Genomic DNA, 19980 nt, shown 5'->3' on the forward strand with positions numbered 1-19980 from the left:
AGACCTCAAACATTTATGACCCTCAGCTGGCAGGCGCCTGTCTAAGTGCTAAGTATCATTATTATTCTCTACAAATCTGAATCCTCCTGTCAGCAAGAGTCTCTCTCCAGGGCTGGAACTACTGTGTGCCCAGACGGAGTCCAGCAAAAGCAGACAGCACCCCATTATAAGGAAACATGCAGCTGTGCTCATCTCAGCATAAAGGCATCAATTTTATTCGCCACTGTCAAACGCACAGTAATTATACAGGGCAGGACATAGGGACCCTGAAGCAAGTGTCCTGAAAGAGACCCCTCTCATTCAGCTCAATAAGATGCCTTCAGCCATTTGCACTGATAAACCATTATCAACCCCTCCCCGCACACAAACCCCCTCTGCTGTCCCACAGACCCTCCTCTATTGCAAGCAAAGGGAAGTGTTGAACAGGCTAAGCTGTTACCATAGCAGCCACCCCTCTCTCTCTCCCCCTCCCCACTCCCACCATGATGGAATTATCCCATTCTGAAATGTCCTGTTGTGTCTATTAATACCAGACTTCCCCCGAACAATGCTACTCTCCACCCTTCTAAAATAATCAGGGACTCCAAGAAGTCTGTGTTCATGGCTGGGAGTTCAGGAGCAGCTTTTAGTAGCACCATGAACACTGGAATATTCATACAGTATATTCATACAGTATATTCATATCTGTAACAGCAGCAGCAACCGCAGTGCCAAGAGCTCAGCTGGGATGAAGACTTCTCTTCAGTGCTGGGGCATCCTCTCCCCTGCTCTGTTGTGTGACTGAGCTGATAATGCGCTATCAGAGCTAGAAGGACGCTATATAGAGGGGCTCCCCTTTCCACCCTCAGCAACACTGCAACTGTGGCTCTTTTGGGATCATCTTGGTTCACTATTGCTGCTTCCACTTGGTTTGCTGTCATCAGGATTTCCTTCAGATTTTCCCCAAAAGGACCCTGTACTTCACCCATAGGACTGCACTGTAAAGAGGTAAGAGACAAACTTCTGTTAGAAGAATAATGAAGGAGCTTTCCTAACAGCATTACTTTTAGCTGCTATCAGTGAGATGGAAAGACACATGCAGAGGTGGATGAATGTACTGGAAATGCCTGAAACTAAGAACTGGCAACCTTTTTGAACTTCAAAGAATAATTTCCTCACTCTGATTTACATAACTGCTCCAAAACATAAAAGGTCTTTCCTGTTTTAAGTACTTCTGGACCTAAGGTACATCCATTTGTATCAGGAAAGCTAACAGCTGTATGGTACATCCAGTGCTCTCTGACACTGCCTTGATGCTCACAGAAACAAACATTTCAGCTGAAAGGTGGGAAGGAGTGACTTTTCAGGAGAATTTCGGTCAGAAGCAGACTCTTTTAATGAGCACTTCCAGTGAAAGCTATTTGACAAAGACACTACAACCATAATCATAAAATGCAACAAAATAACCATAACCCCCCCCCAAACTAGCATCACCCCAAACCAGAAACTGTTCAGGCTGAAAGCAAGTACAGGTATTTCTGAGATCCACTACAAACCTTAACATATAGTTCAAATTTATCTGCAGAGGGCATTGTAACAAACGCTCCAAACTAGCCAAGTAACTAACTTATGATGAGCTAAGTATTTCTTCTGCCTTATTAACTGTTTCATTCATGACATATAGAGCATCTGCTGAAAGAGTGATCAGATTGTGTCTGTACTGACAGTCTGGTGGATTGTTATCTTGCTGGCTTCTGAGCAGAAGAGAAACAGGGCATAAAATACGGTCATTTCAAATGAGCATCCACATTACAGCTCAGCCCTGGGAGGCCTGGGATAATGGCTCATTCCAGAACAGTGCTGTTTAGCAATACGTAAATCACTAAATACTCACAGAACACCAAAAGAGCAATCCAAGCGGAAATTATTGGACAGTGAGCCAGATCCCTAAAGGAGTTTTCTGTCTGTGGAGTCAAAGCCTCTCGCACCATATAGATTAGCACAAACTACACATTCTAGGTCATTTGGGAAGGTTTCTAGTTTGCTCTTAGCATTCACACAGACTAGTACAAGAAGCTAAGACTTTGAGTGCTTTTTGTAAGCATAACAAACCAAAGAAAAAAAAACCCTAAACATTAAACACATATATTTTAAATTGATAGGATAAACCCAGGCAAAATGGAAATGAAGCTGTACGTAATAGCAAAGGACTTTCCACAGGTCCAGACAGGTATCAACGGCAGACTCAAAGCTACCATCAGTGGGGACAGAACTCTCAGCCTTTAAGTCTTGGCTATTCCAAGTCTGGCACTGACACTCCACTGAATCTGAATCCCAGAGATCCTCCTCATGAAATGAGCTCAAATAGTTTAATGTATCATGCTGCTAAACCCCTAGTATTTAGCTTGTAAACAGGGAAAATGTCTGCTTACTGCTTCACTTCCTGAAGAGATTTAAATCATTATCCTTAAGACGAGACATTCCTATTTGCTCTGTTAGACAACCCTTGCTTCTGCCTTTTCAGCTGGTCTGAGCCAGCATTTATTGCGTTACCAGTGTCACCAGCACGTATAAAGCCATCAGACGACCGAGCACCGACAGGTGTCTATGTATGACATGATTGCATTTTTCACAGATGAAAAGCATATTTAAACCAAATGCCTAACACAAAAAAAGAGGCTACACTGCCAGAACATCAGGTGAGAGATACCAGTGTAAATTAACAGCCAGTAAAAAGGCATGGCCTCATTGTATTTATCCTTTGGCATGCGAGACAAAAATACATATTTAAAGTAATTCCATCGAGGGAGGACAAGTATTTGAGTATGTGACACACATACTGTCACGTATGTACTTGTGTATTACTACCACATACAAATGTCAAAGTCTTGTGTTCAAAAACACTTGCATGTTTTACTTTGCAAGGGACAAATAAACACTAGAAACAAAAAATGCAGGCTCCTCTGCAAACCAAGGAAATTCACATGGAAAATTGCAACAGGGCATTTTCCTTTTATATATGAAAGCAAGATTTCACATCTATTTTTTTACAGATAAAACATCCCTTGGAAAAAAAGGGCTGTACAGTCTTCCCTGCACTTCTTGTAATTATAAAATGATAATCTGTTGCCATCTCTAAGATTACAAAGAAGATGGCAGCAGGCAGTGAGTACCCATACTCTCAAACCTAGAGTCTTTTTGTGCCATAAACACGCAGAGTACCCAGGCAATGTGTGGTGTCAGAAGGACCCTGTGTGGCCATGTGAAGACATTTCAGTTTCTGAATTTCATTCAGTCTCCCTTCAGCTGAGTTTCATCTCTTCAACTGTGAACTAAACACAGATGGTCCAGCAGATTAATCTCCCGCTATTGTAGTTTTCTGTCCACCTGAAAGAGACAGCAGCCAAACAAAAGATGGCAATTACCTTGGAATTTTGTTTACATTTTCCAATAGATGGGTTTGTCCTTAAACCCATTTAGGTTTCTTAATTAGCCACCAATATTTCTAGACATCTGAAGAATCAGTACTGCTGGGAAGCTGGATGCATCGTGTAATGCCTTGGATCAACTGTCTAATGATGTAAGATCTCAGCATGTAACACAGGTTCTGCCCAAGACTAAAAATTTGACCTAACAATGTCAGGAAGCACCTTAAAATTTTATATCTGTCGAGGAAAATGGGTATATTTAAAGATGTATTCAATATTATGGAGAAATGGTCAACCAGTACAAAATGCACAATGAAGGTACTGCTGTACATACTGTAACACCTCTGAGGAATCCAATAAACAGAGATGACGCTGGAAACTCAGACTGCCTGCATTTCCCCCTACCTATACCTACAGATGAGGAATGTATAGAAAGCCATGGGCAGGTATTCATAAAATCTTATCACCTTCTATTGATGCTATTCAGGAGGCTGCAGACAACTGAGCTGCTACTTGGAAAAGGCCTTGAATAAGCTAGAGTGGAGTTCAGGCTTTTGAGGGAGGAAGAGAGAAGAATCAGCTGCAGGGAAGGACGGTATTTTGACAAGTAACCAACAGCATGAGCATTACTAATAATCATTTTTTAATCAGTTCAGTGCTTTCTGCTGTTCAAATGAGATGCTGCTACTCATCTGAAAAGTTTCTTCCTATATTGGAACTAGATGCATTGCCCTAGATAGAGGTCTGCAGACCAAATAATTTTCAAACATTTTCAGGAACCCTGCAGGCTTTTTTAATAACAGCAATATCTGACCTGTCTTCCAGCTCTTCTAGGAACAGGACAGATATTCTAAGCTAGGTCACCTTACAACAGATACCTGTGTTCAGAAAAGCTGACTCATTGTGAGCTCTTTAGCCTGAATCAGGCTTTCAAATTAAACACAGCAAATCCTTTCTAGCTAGACATACAGAACCCACTTCCAGTCTTCCATTAACCAGACACATAAGCACTGCACTACTCTCTTATTTAACTCATCTCAGCCCAAGTTGGAGACAAGCTCATAATCAAATAGCTAGCTCTCTGTTGTGGCTCCTTCAACAGGAATTAATGCCCTGGAAAACACATCTAAGCAGGACGTATTCAGAATTTTAATGTTAGGGTTTAAACTCAGACTGGCCTGTCATATTGAATACCAGTATCAGCTAACAGTAGACATCACTTATTTCCATATGTGGGTTTTTTGGGTGTGTTCTGGGGGCTTGTTTCTGTTTTTCTTCACAAAACCACGCTCTTTTATAATATACTGTCTCAATTCTTGCAGGTTTGTTTTTTCCCTTCAAAACTGTTGTGAAAAATGAACAATCCAGCAGATCCCTCAAACCTACTCTTCAACTGCTCAAATCCATCAAATTTCTCTTTGGAAACCTCAGAGCAATGTGGCAAAGAGACACACCTCGAGAACATCCTTTTTGCAACTTTCTACTTCCTGGATTTCATCCTGGCTTTTGCTGGCAATGCCCTCGCTCTTTGGCTCTTCATCTGGGACCAGAAGTCAGGCACACCTGCCAACATCTTCCTGATGCATCTTGCTGTGGCTGATCTGTCCTTTGTGCTGGTACTTCCTACCCGGCTGGTGTACCATTTCTCTGGTAACCACTGGCCATTTGGTGAGATCCCATGCAGACTCACTGGCTTCCTTTTTTACCTCAACATGTATGCCAGTATCTACTTCCTGATGTGTATCAGCGTTGACCGCTTCCTAGCCATTGTGCACCCTGTGAAGTCCATCAAGCTCCGGAGGTCCCTTTATGCCCATTTAGCATGTGCCTTTCTATGGGTTATAGTTGGGGTTGCAATGGCACCTCTGCTGCTCAGTGTGCAGACAGTTGAGATGGAAAATACAACTGTCTGCCTGCAGCTCTACAGAGAAAAGGCATCACGTCATGCCCTTGTGTCCTTAGCAGTGGCATTCACCTTTCCATTTGTTACTACAGTGACTTGCTACTTATTGATCATCCGAAGTCTGAAGAGTGGGAACAGAGTGGAGAAACACCTGAAGGAAAAAGCTATCAAAATGATCATCATGGTCCTGCTGATCTTTCTGGTTTGCTTTGTACCTTATCACGTCAATCGCTACATTTACATTCTCCATTACAATGGAACCAAAACTTCCTGTGAAACACAGCGTATTCTAGCCCTCAGTAACCGCATCACTTCCTGTCTCACAAGTTTAAATGGTGCCTTTGACCCAGTCATGTATTTTTTTGTAGCTGAGAAATTCCGTGAGGCTTTGTGCAATCTGTTTTGTGTTAAAAAGACTGCAATGATGCCTCAAACATACGAGGGTAAGACAAATGAAAGCTCACTAAGTGCTAAATCTGAACTGTGAACACAACTCGTCACTGCTTCAACTTAAGAATGCTCAATTCCACTAGAACCAACTGAGAGCGCAAGTATGCAGTGAGATAGTACACCCGGAGTCAAACTTGCCTTGAGGAGGGAAGTTCTGTTGTTTTTATGGGACTGCAGTTAGCAAGAACCACTCTGACAACAGAGGTTGCGTGTTCTTGTCTTACTGAAACTGCAAACACAAGTACAGTTCTACTGAAGATGTGAAACTGAGGGCTGAACACTTAGGAATAGGGAAGGAAGCAAAGAGGATATTAAACTCATATTTAAAACCAAACCAAACTTAACTCCCAAAGCATTCACAACAACTCTTCCTCTGCACAATGCACACAGCCTACTTAACGTTTTATACTGTGCCAGCTCCTGAAACACTCCTGCAACAGACCCGCCTTGATGAAAGGATAGGATGCCTGCACACTGTGCTTAAGTCCCTGAATTCAAAGTGCTTAAACATCATATGCAGAAAATTGACACTAAATGGTGGAAAGGAAAAAAAAAAAAAAAAAAAGATCAAAATGCTGCACTGCACCCAACCTGGAATTAAGACAGGATTTACAAGTGTTTTACTTCTCAGCATTCAGAGCTCGAGTTGAGCACTAAACTTCACACTGCCTTTCCTATCTGCCCTCTGTCATTGTCTAAAAGCTGCAGACAGAAGCTGGACAACTTTTAGTATTTTGCTTCTTTTAAGTAGCTCCTAGCAAAACATCAGATATCGTCTATTCAATGTACAGAATTGCAAAGGGCTGCTTAGGAATACAGTCTTCATCTTAACCACATACTGAATTATAAAAATACGAAACCAAATGGCAAAAGTGAATAGGAAGCATATGAAGGAGTTCAATCTACTTTGCCCAGAAGAGATTTGTATCTTTGAGGTGTTTTACAACTTTTTTTTTGGTGACTTCTCTAGCAAGGCTATTCCTTCACTACAGATGAAGTAGGGATTATCTTAACTATCCTCACTGATACACACCGCATCCAGTCGAATATGCCTGGAAATGACAGGCACACTAGGGAAGACCAGGTACAATGAGAAGCAGGAGAAAGAACCTGAGTTTCCAATATTATATCCTAGAAGACAGCTTCTATGCTATGGAGATGAGTATTAAACGAAATAACGTAATTTATACTTTTTATGTGCAGATACATACACTTGCATATCTCTTTTCAATGCTCTTGGGAATGAACTCCTTACCGGTTTAGATTTGGTTCACAAACAATGAAATCAAATATGCTTTATCTTGCTTGAACTGCTTCAATCCTGGCTGCCTTCCCAAAACACCCTAGGTGCTACCATAACAGCTCATTCTAACAAGCTTAGGTGTCACAAGAAAATCAGTTATGTCCAACTCCAGAAACTAATGCAAAGAAGTTGCATGAAGAATGGAAGAGAAGAGAGAGCTGAGAGGATTTCCTGCTGGACAGGGTACACATGTATAGCCCTTCTTCCCTTTTTCACCATTTAGTTAGTGACAATATAATCTCTAGGAAACTACTAGACTTTGCTCAAGACGTATGAAAGCCTGAAATTAACTATGAATTGAGCAACAGTGTCTGCTAACTGCTGGATTGTTTTATTTTCTTATCATGGTATGCTTTTGTACAAGTGCCCTGCAGTGGTTTTTTATTTCTTACTTCTTAATTAAATGCATTAATCAACCTTTAAGACTCTTTTATATATTTCCATATATAAAAGGAATTATTTCAGAAAACCAGGGGAACAGGCTTTCCTGTAATCCTCGTGTTATTCTCTTACTCTTTTGCTATACTTGATTTCCTGTTCAGCAGCTTACTCCATAATATCCTGCCCAGGATCACACAATCCCTTTTACTCTGAAATCCCTTTCTTTTCCAGAACCCATGCACTATCTAATAAAATTCGAGCTTTTGTTTTCCACGTTTCACTGGATGAAGAACACTGTTCTTCATTCCATTTCTCATCTCCTAAGAGGCTATTCCTTCAAGCTTCTTCTGTACCTTCTCAAGCTTTACCTCCCAGTGTACAACTAACTGACCACACTCAACATCTCACCATTGTATCAGTAACATACTGATTATACTTTCAGAGCTCCAGCTCTGCCTTACCTGCCAGCATTCCTCACAAAGCCCAGGTCAGCAAGTGCTACATCGCAGAGCTCACAGCGGAAACATTCTGGGTGCCAGTTGTTGTTCATTGCCTTGATAACACGCCCAATAATGAACTCACCTGCAAAACAAAGCAACACCTTGAGATATATGCAGAAAACAGTATTCCTGAAAGTCTACTGCCCTTTATAATCCTTCCACTTCAATTTCACAAGAACTAGTAGAGTCTAACTTTGAAAAATACCAACATAAAACAAAACAAAAAACCCACAAACAAAACAACTACTCCCACAACCAGGAAATCCCAAAGCACTGCTGGTATCTCACTTTGTTTCCCTCCAGAGCTCCTTAAAATAACCTCTGCAATGGTGGGAGGTTTGCACAGCCCTCTACCTGTTACCCCACGGTATTGGCAGGCACCATATCTTACCACATTCCCCACAGCAAGGAGCAAACAGCATCTGAAAGTCATGTTCACAGTACTTCCGACCTTCAAACTGGGAACAAAACAAGACATAAGGAGCCCTCATGAGTAACTGAACTACCCTTGTGTCTTGACACTTCAGCATGATTTTCTATTGAAATGATCACGTCAAGGTTAGTCAAGTTTTGCAGTTCTAGCTCCCCCTCACCTGTTCTTAAACTCCTAAGGATTTTCCATAAGGATATACCCAGATATGGCTTTGGCCTTGTGGTCAATTTGCTAAATTAATAGCAGTGCTACTGCGAGATGGTAAAAATCTTGAGGTTTCCAAAGCCCTTTTCCTAGAGTTGACTTTAATTTCATTATTGCTTTATTTTTTATTACTCATATAATTCAGAACTACTCCTCCTATATGAGGTTAAAACTCGGCAAATTAAGAATGCAGCATATTTAAACCAATGTGTTATTCAAAATGTGTGCTTGCACACAGTCTGTAAAAATACTTCAACCTTGTTTTTCAATAAGTCCACCAATTTTGGAAAGGTTGGGTATAAAATGTCTAAAAATAAAGACCAAAAAATCACTTTTGCCTTATGAAATATTAAGAAATACTTTCTATTTTCATTTGAAATTCCTCTTACAAAAAAGGAAGCACAGTTTTTGTTGTTACTGATGTATAGGAAGGAACGTGTAAGAATTAAAATTAGGGAAATTAGGTCCAAAGCCCCTCCAAAAATAGCAACAAAGGTTTAGGACTAAGAAATTAAACATGTGAGAAAGATGTAAAATCGTATCTTGGACAGAATTTTAACTTAATTCCTTGTATTTTAATGGAGCTGTTTCTCTTCTCTTACACACAGTATGCAATCTCACCTCATAAAATAGCCCATCTGGGAACTGACGGAAACACTGAGCACAGACAAAGCAGTTTTCATGATAGAGTTCCCCATTACTGTTGACAATCTTCTCTGCAGGATCAAATCGAGCCTGGCAGCGTTCACATACTGCATTTGCGAGAGCATCAGACATATTACTGGAATAAAGACAAGAGTAAGAACATGAGCAGTGTTGCAGCCAATTACACAAGTGTAGTGATATCATCCAAGTTTCCCCAACCACTATGAACACTTTTCCACAGCTTTAAACTCCCTTTTACATGAAACAAGGACCAATGAGTCAATTCAGCACTGACATTAGTTCTGAATAATGTCCTTGCTACTCACACGTGGCAGAATGAGCTCAACTAGCAGACCTACCTATTGCACGCTTTTGGCTGCTTCCCCAGACTTCCATCCCGTTATGCCATCCTGCTAGTGGCTCATTGCAAATATCCACCATTTTAAATAAACCAGGAGTTCCAAGAGTAGCAAACACAATGATCCTGACTTCTTGGAATTTCTACTCTCAGGATGTACACCTCCAAGGATTCTTTGATGTGTAATAAGCATTGATATCCCACTGCAGTCTCCCTTCCACTGCAGGGTTTAACAGGGCATTTTCCCCTCTAGCCAGCAATTCATGTGTACAAAATTAATTAGAAAATAATTGCCTACAATGCCTCTGTCTTCCCAACAAATTAGTTGAAACTGTCCAAGTGTTAACAAGGTATGGAAAGAGAGAAGTCACTCTGGCTGGCTTGGCAAATGCATCAGCTCCATTTCCTCAGAAAGCGAGGCTAAAGAACACCCAAGCCACACTTGCAAATCACGTAAAGGTCATTTCCTCTGTCGCCCCTAAATGTGGAATGACATTAATCTCTTTCACAATATTTTCATGCTTGCCATCATGGCAATCTAAGTTCTCTATATACCAGCAGAATGCAGCTTTAAAATCATACATAGCATGTCCAAACAGGGAAGGAAAAATTACAAGGAGTCAGTTTCTTGTTGCAGTGCTGTTTTTCTTTTAACCACCAGACTGTCTAATAATATAAAAACCCCACTATTGTTTCACTTTAAGATACAGAGAAAAACTCTATTTTTTGCTTTCTGGGCACCTACTGGAGTCTATGATTCAAAAGATAGCAGGTTTATAACTGGAGTATAACTTCAAGCATGTTAAAGATCTCAGAAGGATTTGGGTAGTAGCTTTCCTGAAACACATAATGTATAAAATGAAAGATGGCTTGGTTTAAAAGTGGTTTGGTTTTCTTTTCATATTCAAAGCTACTTTGAAGTGAATTTCCATTGTTAGTGTTATTCTACAACCTGACATGCTACCTTCCACACCTCTTCATAGAGAACAGTAATTCAATAAGCACGTTCCAGTAGTAGAAGATTCTCTTTCCTCTGCTCAGAGGCACCCTTGCAGAAACACCGGTTGTATCTCAGGGCTCTGCGCTCTGAGCACAGCTAAAATGAGCAGGCAGAAGTGCAGGCAGCAGCCTCATGCTCCCCAGGCAACAAAACCAGCCCTGTACTTCAGTTGGCTCAGCTGAGCCAAACGGATCACATCTGCAGCCTGTACAAACATCCTACACTGTGACCTGGAGTGACCGTACCATAAAATCAGACTTTCTTTCTGCCACTGCAATTCCAAAGGTGGTAAAGACCAAGGAAGCTCCTAATAATTTCAAGGATGGAGTACTGATTTAGCAAAAATTTGTTACAACTTGTTTCCTTGTTGCAGTATGAAGGAGCTCAAAAAAAAAAAGTCAAACAGAAAGGGACCAGATTTATGGACAAGCAGGAAATCCTGCAGTTTCACAAACCAGAGATCATAGGTTAAACACAAAACCATCAGTGTTTGCAGCAAAGCCAAGAGACCTAATCGGCTTAGTTTTCAGTTGCTACTCTTTCAGTTACATCATGCAAAGAGGTACCAGGACTTGAAAACAGAACCTCCCCACCAGGTATTCTTTCCCTCTTAAAAAATTTGATGCCTGAATCCCAAGCCACGAGCTAGGCAACAGCCATGACAATGAAAACCTCATGTCAACATCACTGAAAAAGCTCCTTTGGGTTATGGCAGAAGAAACAAGCAAACAGAGTTGCAGAGTCTCATCGTTTCCTACACAACAGCGAGTATTATACCCTACACATGAACAGCAAAGCATGATTTAAGGTTGTGTTTGTTGGGGGTTTTGTGCTTTAGTAACGTAAAATAAACATTTTAAAAATCCCACGGGGTTTTTCCTTTCTCCAAATGGACTTTAACAGCACTCTACAGCCCACCACTGTCACTACCAACTCCCCCGCTGGCTAAATTCTGCAGCGTGCAGTGTGCAACGACTGCAGCCATGTTCCTGTATGAAACACAGGGCAAGCTCACAAGTGCAACAGTTCACATCAAACACTACTGAGCATACTTATCCTGGGAGAGATTCCCACACAAGCTGCATGGCTGTGTTGGTGAGAAAGATAATGAAGAGGCAGGGACTACTCATAAGAATAAGGCTTCCAGGAGCCTCCATTCTGAAACCAGCATTTGAGGGCCGTCAAGACAGAGTAACACCACAGTAAACCCTAATTTCTAAACCGTATAAAATCTATTGGGAAATTTAAATTCCTACTGAAAGCCAAATGCACTATTATTAGCTGTTCTGTCTTCCCTTAGCACAAAGTATGACTTTGGATTAACTTTTTAGCTCTCAGAAGAGTAATTTACCTCATTAATTTGCAAAAGGAAGGGACTATCGAGAGCCCAAGAGTTTATTCACTGTTCTGCTGAAGCATGATGATTCCAAAGGTCCAACTTCTAACTATGGAATTTTGTTCAAGATATCCCAATACTTCTTTAACAACACAATATTATACGCAGGGAAAAACCACCAATGCACTGGGAGAGGAAGAACAACACCAAAGGCACCCTTTTGATAGTGGTGTCAAGAATGATCACAAAAGTTTGACTTGCTGTGTCCATCATAAGACATTTAGATTTGAATCCTCCCCACAAAGGACAGCCCCTGATATGGAGTGTTTCTTGTATTCTGTTTGCTGATGTTTTTGCAATTAGGTAAAATGCAGAATCTTCCTCTGTTTTAACAATAAGCTGCTGACACAAAGACAGGAAAGGCTATTAAAACATGACCAGCTCAACATCCTGAAGTTATCTTGTCCTGTGCAAAGCCCCAAAATACAGTGCTCAAACCATGCTTTTTCCAATCTTTCACCATTACATGCCATATCGTTAACAAATTACCAAAGTACCTACAGAAATGAGTTATTTACCATTATAATTAAGAGTGGGTTTCTCATGCTTTGATTTCTCAGAAGTACTTAATATAAAGTATTAATATAAAGCATATAAAGAGAAAATATTCCTTTTTTTTATAAGAAGTAAAAGTTAATTGGGAGACCCACTCTGTGCCACTGGTCCAGGTTTGAAAGCATTTTGCATTCTTATTTCACTAAAGTCAGTATCTTCTAAAAACTGGTTTCATATATATTTGGACTAGCAAATGTTGTATTTTCACCTCATATTCTCATATAGGTTCAAGAAATTGGGCCTGTATAATACTGTACATCTAGGAGGGGATATGAGATAAAAGGGTTGGACTTAAACACCAAGAAGGCTGGCTAAAATGCCGCAGGTTCTATACTTTTACATCCTTTTTTAAACATTTGTCCACAGGAATCTAGCACTGGTGACAGGTTGGGGGAAAAAAGACAAATCTAATATTTGAACTGCAAAGAGAGTAGAAGAGAAGCTCCAGCCTTTCCTTTAGTAGAATTCAGTATCTTAAACATAGATGAATCAGACAACTAGACAAAGAGGAGAACAGATGAACAGTCCCAAATTTCATCAGGTCCAAGAAAGGAACTGCAGGTGCAAGGAATGCTTTAAATTGTCTCAAAACCTTTTGATATTTAGCATCAGAGAGAGTTCTCCATCACAAGGTTGAATGAAGAATTACTTTTAATACAGAAATGATCAATAACCTTAAAGATACTACAAAAAGAAAGGAAGACAACATTTCCAGATGGAAGAACCCAGGGAATTTTCCAAATCTCAGCACACTGACACTGCACCTATGCTAGGGAATCCTAGAGAGGTATTCTCCGCTCATTCTGGTCTACCAATAGAAGCTGGTGTACACAGAAAATATCACAGTATCGTAACATTTACATAATCATTTCTGGTATGTGTACAAACAGAAATGCCTAGGATGAAGTCAAACATCTAGAAAGCTGTCACTAACTGTATATATCATAGGTGCCAGTAACCAAGATAAAAACCAGAACACTCCAGGAGAGGGGATTCTTCCCACCCCCACAGCATGGTTGAGGATTTGTGGCTTTAAGTCCTTAACGTTGACCACGACAAAGCCAAAAAAAAAAAAAAGCACCTGCCAGACAATACCAGACCTTATGATTCATTTCACAGACAATGACTAATACGAAGAAAAAAGAAAGAGGAAGGCACCAGTTCATGATCTTCTGCTGATAAATAGCCCTCAACTACCTTATTGTTCTTTTCACTGCAATTGACTTTTATCTGGACAACTTTTGCAAAGTGATTTAACTTCTTTAAGGTTATTACTAAGCTTGTAATGAAATCGCATTTGTTAAATGTATGATTTGTCGTGCACTTGATAAAACTATGCACACAGCTTAACAATTTCAGCATTTCTCCTTGCACTGAATTTTCAGTTCATCCCCTATTTAAGTATTTTTCCAGCTGGCTAAGTAAGAAATGAATAACATTTCTCTCAGCATAGCTTCCTTGACCATGCAGCCCCCAATCTCTCTTAACAAAACAAACACTTTCTGTTCTTATTTTCTACACAGGGACAACCAAAGTTAAGAAAAACATACAAATGAAACTTATGGTCACAATAAGGGGGGGGGGGGGGGTGGGTGAGAAGTCTTTACAGCTCCTCATCTCTTCTTGGTCTACGAGCAACAGCAATTTGCTGTTAACAGAAGCCAGCTGCCACACATTTCAACCGAGAACAACGTCCATATGGTTGGCCTGCAGGGGAAGCCACAACCAGAGAGACTTTTGAGACCAGCAGCAGCAATGGAAGTCTATGGGTATTCACACAGAAAAAATCCCTGTGCCACAGGTACTTTGTTGTCCCCCTCAACACAATGCAATATTTATTTTCAGTGAACCATGACCAGTTACTTAAAAAGACACACACTTAGCAGTGTTCACTCAGCCCAGGAAACATCAACAATGTAAAGAAAGGCACAGGTTTTAAACAGATTATACATCTTAACACAGGAAAAAACACCCTTTTATTATTAAGCATGTACCACTTCACCTACAATGTGGATTTGATAAATAACTCCTTACAGGAGTTAAAATGTTTGTTTACCAGCACTGATAAGCAGACCATTCCCGAATGGGTTCATCAATTATCATCCAACTAGCAGCAACTCTACTTTTGGATTACTCTCATTTGCCTGAAGAAATGACATAATTATCAGGACTTATCAGGAAGGAGAAGCAAAAAATATCAGTAGCTCAAAAACTGTGGATAAAATACAAATAATTCAGGGGACAAAATTCGCAGACAGATTATCATCTTCAGCTGAGTACAACCAAAATATGTGGATTTATGTTTACTTTCCTTCCAGCTCCTGAAATGGAGCTGACATAGAAGGCAAATGAGAATGAACCTTGTTCTCCACCAAAAAACATACTAGTGTAGTGCCAAGTACTATAAACATGCTGCTACAGGTTACAGTGAAACAGTTAAATAGCTGGAAGCAAACTACATTTTGACAATGTGAGGTGACTATGTCTGGGCATTTATCTCCTCATCCTTCCTGTCTCCAGCTCACACTCTGCTGTTTGTGTTCCACTGCTGCTTCCTCAGTGCTTACCTTCTTTTCTCTCACAGGTCCCTTCTATGCTTCTCACTCTTCCTGAACAGCATCCTCCCCTCCCTGCTCAATGGCATCACCATTTCTTTCACTACCTTCTTATCCCCATCCTCACTAAATTCTCACACATTAACACCCACGACTTTGTGTACGAAAACCTGAAAATCTGTCAACTAAATAATAGCATTAGGCTAAAAGACAAATAGTGGGAAAAGTAGGGCTCTACTCAGGGACCCACAGTTCAAACTAAGATGCAAACAAGCTCAATCACTGGTAAGCATGAAGTTTATCTCCTTCTAAGAAAAGACTGAAATTCAAAACTTGTGACTGATATAAAAAAAAAGACTCCGCTCTCACGTGCTCACTGAGCTCCCCAGCAACACAAATTTCAGACACCACATTGCTGCTGCAGCTCGCAGTTCTACCAAAATGCAAGACACTGGTTTTAGTTCTTGTTCCTTTCTCTCCTGCCCCAAATTAGCTTCAACTAAAACTGAAAAGTAAAGGAAAATTTTGATCCAAAGCACAGCAATGATTAAATGAAGCAAAGGAATTGTCTGGGAAGATTTAAGAAGCTTTGGTTGCTGTGTTCTAAATAATCTCAAGCAGCAGCTACAAACAAAGCTTCAGTTTCTGCTGGACTGGAGCTTACAAAAACCAAAATGAACCAGCTTACTGTTAAGGGCATATGTGAAGAAATGCACAGCTGCACCCTACGAATAAAGGAACAGTAGAATTTAATCAACATTTAGAAAAATGACTACATTTCACCATTTCTTTATTCCCACAGTCCCTTAATACTTCACCACTAATGACACTAGCGCTAATGTTGGTTCTGAACAGTCTTGTACAGTGCTTCAACGGGAAAGGTTCTCCATTGTTGCTTTCCTGTTATTGTTAAAAACAGAAAGCTTTCTCATCAGGAAAGTCTTTTCCTTCGTAATCAACTTGGAAATGAAAATAAACAGACTTCATCCCCTCCGGCTGTGTGCAGACAATTCCCGCTTTAAACAGAAAAGACACACCATCAAAACGGAACATCTATCAAACCCTGGAAAATGCTTCAACAATGCCATTCCTTTCATCTCAGAGACATACCCACGTATCCCAGCTGCTGTATCTGTCCTGTTGCTCAGGAGTGACCCTGTGCCACTTAGCCGATCCTGCCGGCGTTGATAAAGTTTGGAAGATGCCAGCCCTCGAAGTCTCAGGCCAGCCATGGCACCCAATGCCACTGTGAAGGGGAAGGCAGAGAGACAACTGGAGCAAACACTGGCAACACTGATACTCAATGAGTCACCTTCCTTTTGGGAGTTGCCTTTACATTTTAGAAGAGCTAAAGCAGGATGCACAGAGCACAGTTCGAGCATTGTTTCTTTCAATTCATCTGTCACTCTCCTGCAGTCTTCAAGATCAGACAACCTCTTTCCTGTATTCCACTAGTAATTACCTATTTAAGTCAGCACACCAGGAGTGTACAAGGAACTCATTCTGTGTTAGCCTTGTACAATGTATCTATATAAATTTCATGACTGAGATTAAAACAAAAAATCCTGAGCTTTCACATAATCAATTCACTTAATTCTAAAAGACTTTTTAATCAAAGCAACACAGAAATACAGAAAACCAAAATGGATTATTAGATCTCTTGAGAATGAACAGTTTAGTTTACTGCAGATCCATATCTGACCCTGGCACCTCTAAGGTGGGTCCTTGCAGGCTGCTGCATCGCAAAATGTCTTAAAGATTCCACAAACAACAGAACTGTTCCTTCCATTTGGATAGAGCATATTCCAAGAAACAAAACCATAAGGATTTTTGCTTTCCGGACACACTCCAGCCTGCAGAAGTGGCATGCAGCAGAAGGTCAGGAAGCAGGGAGAAGGAACATACTTGGCATTCCAGCCTCCAGAGCACTTTGCTGTGAACTGAACAGGGCCTTCGAGCAGGAGTTTGCCCTTTCTCTCACTACTCCTCTCCACCCACCCCTGCAAGAGAGAAAGAGGCTCACAGCACAAGTGGCTCAGCCCATTGTAGGGGGGCAGAAAGGGAAGTATTTTGAGAATACAGAAGTCAGTTTTTAAGAGGACAGAGGGAAAGGATTGGATGCTCAGATGGGAGCATCTGAGTCAGTGTCATTTGATCAGCAACACCATGAAAAACATCTTAAGAGTCATTAGTAACAAATTATTTTTTAGTAAATTACATCAAAATGAGGATTTTTGTTGTGTGAGAGTGAAATATATTCCACGACTACAGCCTGGAGAAAGTGAGAAGTGATGACTTCTTAAGTACTAAATGAGTACTAACCAGCAGAGATCTCTTCTTCTATCCTTTAGAGAAAAACAGAAGGGTTTGCTAGGACCCAGCAGAACAGGCACAAATAAAGAACACCACAGATTAAAACCCAGGAACTGGCAACTTCCAAACCTACAATTCACCCCGCATTTTGTTGGGAGTTTCGGGCTCCTGATCTCTGACAGCAATCTGCCACTATCATTCTTTCAGTTTGCATGTGTGTTTTACCCATTTCTACTTTATGATGTAAATGGAACAGAAAAAAAATGTCCTTCATACTGGGTGCTTTTGCTGACTTCTTAAATTTTAGAGCAATAAACCACTTGTTCTAAATTGTTATATTAAATCACCCTTTACTTTCAGCACAAAGCAGAATATTAATGGCACCAAACCTGTCAGAGCTCAAGGAGGATCTGGACAACACTCTTAAGGCATATAGTTTAGTTTTAGGTAGTCCTGCAAGGAGCGGGGAGCTGGACTTGATGATCCGCATGGGTCCCTTCCAACTTGAGACATTCTATGATTAATCTCCCTTAACCTTAAGCTATCTGGCTAAACATCTCTCCCTCAAACACCTAAGCTTTTACTCTTCTGACTGATACAACGTGATTTTATTGGTTTTCAAATACCCACTTTGCCACAGCAAAGTATGATTATTCAAAAGGGAAGACGAGGGGATTGAAGGAAAAAAAACACCAAAACAATAACTATCCCATCTTCCCATCCCTCAACACAAACTCGCTTACTCACTCCTCGCACATTAAGAGTCCAAGTACATGATTTTGTTTTTCTTTCTCTCTTGACAAACAGCTTTTAAAAGACAGAGTTAATGCCAAAATCTTACAGCTGGTTACTTTCTGGGCCAAAGCAGAGAAGAAAGCAGATAGACTTCTTTTACCCATTAACAAGTAGTTATTCTCAGAGAACTATCATTATGTCCCCCAGAACAGACTACTTAGGACCTTACAAGCTAAAATTATCTAGAGAACCTCAGAGAGCAGATGTGGATGGAAAGACTATAAGATTAAAATCACATTTTTCAACCCAGAGGAGTAGAAATGGCTGCTTACAACTCAGAGATTAGACATCTATTAGTTTGCTAAATTTCTAGTCAGTGCTAACAGCCTTTCTTAATATTATCGACCTCTATACTCCCTCCTCCTCCTCCAAACCATTTTCCCTGCAACTACTTCATAAAATGGAGCATTTGCACAGCAGCAGCTCTCTACTGAATTAAAAAGCACCTAGTCAAATGCTAGCCTAATAGAAAATAATATATCCTTATTTCTTACCTCAAGTGGATTAGGAACAATCAATAAGCATATCTGTAAATGCAGCTGTTTTTCTTTTGTTGACTGCAGGAAGTGCATAGGCGTATCCAAATCCCAATTAGACCAAATATAGTGATAACACAAATTTCTTACAAAAATAATTATGCCCTGAAACATGCATTTTGGAAACAGTTTTTCCTTGGGCTTTGTATTAGATTTATTTCTAAAAGCAAAAAGCCCAGCACAGGCTTTTGTTACCTTTTTGTTTTCTAATCAATACCACAACAGTAAAATCTTACAAGAAGTTACCTTCAATTTTGGTTTATTTTCTACAGTGTTTGGTTCACCAGTCATTAACTGACCCTCTTTCTTAGGAAAAAGTCCATCAAGAACAAATAAAACAGGGCAAAACACAGTAGCAAAAAAAAACACAAAAGAAACCAAACACCACATCCCCAAAAACCAACAAAACCCCCTACAGCAACCCACCCCCCAACCATCCTTGAAAAGGCAAAATCATAATAGAGAGATGGACCAAATATATCAAATACAAATTACAGAAGCAGTCTTCACTTATTCCTTGGTAATGAAGTACCATAGTGTACTTCTAAAGGCACCAAACCCCACGCAAATTGTATTTCTCAGCACTGCAAAATATAGAAAGGCTGCTTAGAAACATACTGGTTTTGTATCTAACACACTACCTCTTAATACAGACTTTATTTCCAAATGTAATTAAACAACATGTAACTCAAACTAAAGTATGTATCTCTCCTTAATACCTTTCTGTCATCTTTGGATGTTAGTTCAAACAGATACACTCAAAGTGTGATTTTTATTTGTTTTTAACAGCATCCCTTTAAACCACAGACTGCTCCTGAAATTAGGGGCTATGACAGCCACTTTAGTCAAGACACAGAGAAATGAAACAGCTCAGCCAAGATGTGGCAGTCAGAATTACTATTTGCAAGTTCCAGTGATCTATTTACTGGTTTTCCTCCCGTTGTCACAATGTAACTTGTGATGCACGTAATATTCCAGTTTCCATTTGCTAAACAGTTACCCATTTTAATACTTTTCTATCAGGAATACATGCAAGTGTACATCTTTCTTTGTATTTTTGTGGAATTATAGTCTTCCCTGATGATAAAAATCAGTAAATTGAATAACTGCAGCTACTGAAATTCAGGAGACACTCTCTGCAGCTAAACGGGACAGAACACTTGAAAATGGAGTTGTTTTTCATCAATCTTAATGATTAGTAAGGCAGCAGTAACTAGAAGAGAGTCCTTCTATGTTTCTATTTGAC

At 40.2% G+C, this 19980-nt stretch overlaps 2 protein-coding genes across 4 annotated transcripts in view; one reads left to right on the forward strand and one right to left on the reverse strand.

Moving 5' to 3' along the window:
- Positions 1–19980, reverse strand: part of LIMS2 (LIM zinc finger domain containing 2) — a 31435-nt gene that overhangs the window by 9125 nt on the left and 2330 nt on the right. The window contains exons 1-4 of one of the 3 annotated variants that reach the window (XM_061379356.1): positions 18693–18851; positions 9203–9362; positions 8336–8402; positions 7906–8026 (exon numbers count right to left, since the gene is read on the reverse strand). In XM_061379356.1, the coding sequence (XP_061235340.1) occupies positions 7906–8026; positions 8336–8402; positions 9203–9358 (344 nt within the window). In that variant the 5' untranslated portion in view covers positions 9359–9362; positions 18693–18851. Of the gene's footprint in view, positions 1–7905; positions 8027–8335; positions 8403–9202; positions 9363–16200; positions 16337–18692; positions 18852–19980 lie in introns of those variants that run through there. The other 2 variants (XM_061379353.1, XM_061379354.1) reach the window with 2 other exon arrangements.
- On the forward strand, positions 4155–6171 carry GPR17 (G protein-coupled receptor 17). The gene has a single exon (XM_061378855.1). It carries the CDS (start codon positions 4763–4765, stop codon positions 5795–5797), a length of 1035 nt encoding a protein of 344 aa, XP_061234839.1. The 5' UTR covers positions 4155–4762; the 3' UTR covers positions 5798–6171.

Source organism: Neopsephotus bourkii, unplaced genomic scaffold (assembly GCF_033783945.1).
Source record: "Neopsephotus bourkii isolate Nb327-2 ecotype Australia unplaced genomic scaffold, CSIRO-AGI_Nbou_v1 NB_1768, whole genome shotgun sequence".
In the NCBI taxonomy this organism is placed as follows: Eukaryota; Metazoa; Chordata; class Aves; order Psittaciformes; family Psittacidae; genus Neopsephotus; species Neopsephotus bourkii.